General features: G+C 35.7%; 1 protein-coding gene across 2 annotated transcripts; it reads right to left on the bottom strand.

The window, feature by feature from the left end:
- Positions 1 to 1021: 1021 nt before the first annotated feature.
- On the bottom strand, positions 1022 to 3924 carry LOC149216589 (transcription elongation factor 1 homolog). 2 transcript variants are annotated; one of them, XM_089391240.1, is made up of 6 exons: positions 3873 to 3924; positions 3699 to 3789; positions 3399 to 3562; positions 1733 to 1803; positions 1586 to 1607; positions 1022 to 1386 (listed from the first exon to the last, which is right to left on the bottom strand). In XM_089391240.1, the coding sequence occupies exons 3-6, from the start codon at positions 3509 to 3511 to the stop codon at positions 1338 to 1340; spliced, it is 255 nt and encodes an 84-aa protein (XP_089247366.1). In that variant the 5' UTR covers positions 3512 to 3562; positions 3699 to 3789; positions 3873 to 3924; the 3' UTR covers positions 1022 to 1337. The 2 variants fall into 2 exon arrangements, with proteins under 2 accessions (XP_089247366.1, XP_089247367.1); XM_089391241.1 differs by having other exon boundaries at positions 1586 to 1632; positions 3873 to 3919.
- Positions 3925 to 4209: the final 285 nt, after the last annotated feature.

Genomic DNA, 4209 nt, shown 5'->3' with positions numbered 1-4209 from the left:
ATTTCAAAAGGCATACTCACTTGCTCATTCAAAATTACACATTTATTGCTCTCTTATGCTAATAGTCATAGCCAAGGCAAATCTTAAATGGCATCCGGGTCATCCTTTCGGATGAAACTCCTACACCAAACGGTGTGAGGTCTAATTGAGACTTCATATCGGAGAGATCCCGTGTATGTTGGCAAGTCCAGCACTGTCAACAGGATCTCAAGGTTGGGATATTATCTCAAGCCATATATCAAGTTATTATTTTGGTAGGGATTTTTAATATTTTTATTTCACATTTAAAAGGGGTCAAAGCTTCGTATTGGGACCCTACTTCATGGGTTTTAGGGGATTGTTCCTTACAACCACTTGACCTTACATTTTTATCTAAACATGGAAACTATCAATTTGTGTAGAAATTGATATAGAAATGAGTTTGCTAGAGGCTATTCAACTTAATATGGAGGGTTGAAGCTATACTCAAACCCTTGTTTATGAATAGATTCTCTTGAAGTGTAATTTTTGCCATGAATATCACTTGCAAAGCATTTTCCTAAAACCAAAGGTATTCAAGACCATTCAAAGCAAGGCCTTGTAACAAACAAAAAAATGACCATGAATCATTTAAGCAAGTAGTTAGGAAGCACAAGATGCTTTTAGGCAAGTAAGATGATTCCAAAATAAAAATTGTATTTTCAAAAGTACCTCACACTCACAATAGTGATAAAGATTCTCAACAGTGAAAGATAATTGGGTACATTTACAATGTAGGAAATTTATAATAGCCCACTTCCCCAATAATTTATAAAGTTTATACGAGAGTGGTTGGGTTAGTGATCAGAACCATGTACCCAAAATATACATCACAATCCATCCTCCTCTTCCCACTGCAAAACAATCTCACATTATTGCTTACTTTAAAAAGTGGAAATATAGACCACATCAGATTTGGCCCGCAGATAATGTCTCACACCAATACATTTGCAATTGACAAACCATGTAAAATTCAGTATCCCAATACTTTAAACATAACAGATTTGGCCTGCAGATGTAGAGCACATATATATTTCAAGTATAGTTTCAACTGGCAACCAATGTTATGTTATGCACACAGCTAATCCGAATAGTAGCTAAGCTACTGAACATCACAGTTATTTTTAAACCATGATCAAGGACATGACAGACCAAAGTAGAATATTGTGAATTTTGTCCAAATGACTTCCTATATAGGAAGGTGCACATCCAAACTGCAGATGCTCTAAAAGAATTTCACTGATTCTGATAGAAACTCATGAGAAGAAACATCCACATATCAAATAACTATATTCAAGAAATATGCAGATGCATCCTTTTTATCCAGAATTATTTACACGCTCACATTCATCAATCCATTCGGAATACCTGCAAACAAATTCAGACATTATAGAGTTGTTCATTACTCCATTGCATATGAAATTCCTCTTCTCCAATTCGACAAGGACAACCTTTCTCAATAATTCAAACCTCTATAAATATAAATTTTCAGCTGATCTGACTACACTATTAAAGAAAATAGCACATGACAACTCAAACACTAAAATATATGGCTCAGGAAGCTTACACGTCAATGGGCTCGCTCAATGCTGTCAATTCCAATCAATACAACATCTGATAGTATGTTCAGTAAGGGCTCAAAAGTAGGAAAATCACTTAAAAAGATAACACTTGATAAAAATAACCTTACGAAAACACCAAAAAGGACACTGACAATTAATTGAGGTGCTGAATCTGTCATGGCATATCCTACATGAAGCCTCCCCAATAAGATCTTTCCGATCCCTGAATGAATAAAAATGTCAAAGCTGACAAACTGTCAGACTGCTCGAGGCTTCATATATAATATAATACTTAAAGAACAATAAAAATAAAAAACTACATCAAAACCATTCTCAAATATTCAACCTAACTTGCGATGCCACTTCGATGTCATAGGGAATGGTTGATCAAATAAACTAGAGTTCAAAACCATCGATCTAGGGCTTGACATCAAATATATCTAGGCAGGTATAATTCCAAAGTCCTATTCATGGAAATTTGCAACCATATTTAACAGTTATCACTACGAGTTGTCATAGCATTGTTTAATGCACATAGCAAATTTAGGTTTGGGTGATCCACTGGTCTTTATGAATTATAACACCCGTTCAAGTTCAATCTGTAGAAATCTGCACAACATGTAATTTTTTTCAAAGAAAAACCTCATGAGAAAGCTGAAACACTGGGCTCTTACGTATTTTGCGAATAGTACCTACTGTATATCCGTCAAGCATTGAAGAGATTTGTCAGTACTGAATACAGCATCTGATCTAGTACAGAAATCGGGTTATACATGCACGAGAGAAAGCTGTAAGTCGGAGGCGGCTTGATTATCGTGACTATTCTTTTATTCCTCCATGTTTAACACAATACAAGATGTGAAAAATCTCGGTATTAACCCCTTGTTTCATGTGGAAAGCTGCTACAGCCAATCCGTAATCAACCTAGAGGTGTAGCATGGAACATCATCGAATCCAGCATTTCAGAAAAAGGGATCACTCAAATTCACAGTGAATCAGTAATCAATGTAGAGGAGGCACGGACAAAATATCATATTTTAGTTATTTTTCATATCTACCGAGTAATTTTTTTTTCACTTAAGAGTATCTCAACATTGCATACTAGTACCCAGTGCATAGTAGTACCCAGGATTGGACCATGAGATATATAAAGAGTGAATTTCAAAACATTATCAAATCCAACATCTCATAAAAGAGCTCGAATTCTATTTCCCCTAGAGTATCTCAAGAATGCATAGTACTGTTTGAGGATTGGATCATGAGACATGTTAAGGCTAAACTTCAAAATATTATGGAATCTTCCAACATGTCACAAAAGAGATTATACTCAAATTTTAGTTATTTTTCGTATTTTTTTGTATTTTTTTTTCAATGGAAAATATCTAATCTGGATTATCTCAAAAGTACATAGCACGATTCACCAATGAACCAATGAACCATGTTATATATGAAGACCAAACTTCCTTACCTAACTATTCCACCACATCCACTAACTGTTCAAACGTATCCACTCATATTCAAAATCACTCATATTCAAAAGAGAAATTAGAGAACTAGTAAATTACCAATATGTTAACAACCAAGGGAACTCATCGATTATACCGGCATGTTGAGGAAGGGTGACTTTTCGCATCTTTAAATATTAATTGATTTTTTTTATCAAATTAGACTACCACTATGCCTATTTTGGGTTAATGAATGAAAACCCAGAAAAAGAAAGTAAAAATATCAGCTATTGTTTTCACAAGGCTCATGTCCAAAACCTGCCTAGTGCGTTTAGGGTCTGAACGTTAAAAAGAAAAACGAGCATATACTCACATGCGGCACTCCACGCTGCTCTCGTGGTTGCAGAAAGGGCAACTGAAGACAGTACTGAGCTTTTCCTGCTTTTTTTTGGGCTCCGGCTTCTTCGATGACTTCCTCTTTCCCATATTTATACTTAAAACTCTCCAAATTACACAGTAATCCTCCTGCTCTGGAACCTATCGGAACCAAGAAATTAATGGCAGAGCTTACAGGAAACAATGCTTTGGAACCTATCGGAACCAAGAAATTAATGGCAGAGCTTACAGGAAAACAACACCCAGAAGGTGCTTAACAAGAAGACCGGTACATTACCTGTGGATGAATTCCTCGAGATAGTGGAATTGCGAATCAAAAACACCCCAATTGTATGCAATTACAAAGCGTAATCCTGACGCTTTGGAACCTAAAGGAAACAGGAAATTAATGGCATAGAAAACCAGATAACAACACAGGAAACGGACTTGTCAAAAAAGGCCAGTGCATTACCTGAGAATGAATTCCCCGAGCGTGTCGAACCGCGACTCAGGAAAATCTAAGTGAGCTGCCAATAGGAGCGCGACTGTTATATGTAGTAACGTCTACCGGCTAAATTTGGCGTTGTGTTTTTTTGAAAAAGTAGAAAAGATTTGTTTGGTTTTTGAAAGTAAAGGGCGAATGGGCCGTGTCTGGAAGCGACTATTATGTGGATGATATATGTTTGTGGACTAATCTCACTTTATAACCGGAAAATACATGGTTGAATTATTATTTTTAAATAAAAGCTGGAAAATGTATGGTTGAATTACTATTTTTAAATAAAACCTGGAAAATTTTACAATAAGTT

This window comes from Pinus tabuliformis, chromosome 1_1, assembly GCF_031772625.1.
Source record: "Pinus tabuliformis cultivar Carrire ecotype Pingquan chromosome 1_1, CPIR1, whole genome shotgun sequence".
Taxonomy (NCBI): Eukaryota; Viridiplantae; Streptophyta; class Pinopsida; order Pinales; family Pinaceae; genus Pinus; species Pinus tabuliformis.
This window is presented reverse-complemented; position numbering and strand designations above follow the sequence as displayed.

What these genes read in the sequence shown, in the direction of transcription:
- LOC149216589 (XM_089391240.1), bottom strand. Translation starts at nt 3,511, where the DNA reads ATGGGAAAGAGGAAGTCATCGAAGAAGCCGGAGCCCAAAAAAAAGCAG. An exon ending in AGCAGCGTGGAGTGCCGCAT is followed by an intron (nt 1,804 to 3,398) that starts GTGAGTATATGC and finishes TTATTCATTCAG; the next exon opens with GGATCGGAAAGATCTTATTG. An exon ending in ATTCAGCACCTCAATTAATT is followed by an intron (nt 1,608 to 1,732) that starts GTCAGTGTCCTT and finishes TGGAATTGACAG; the next exon opens with CATTGAGCGAGCCCATTGAC.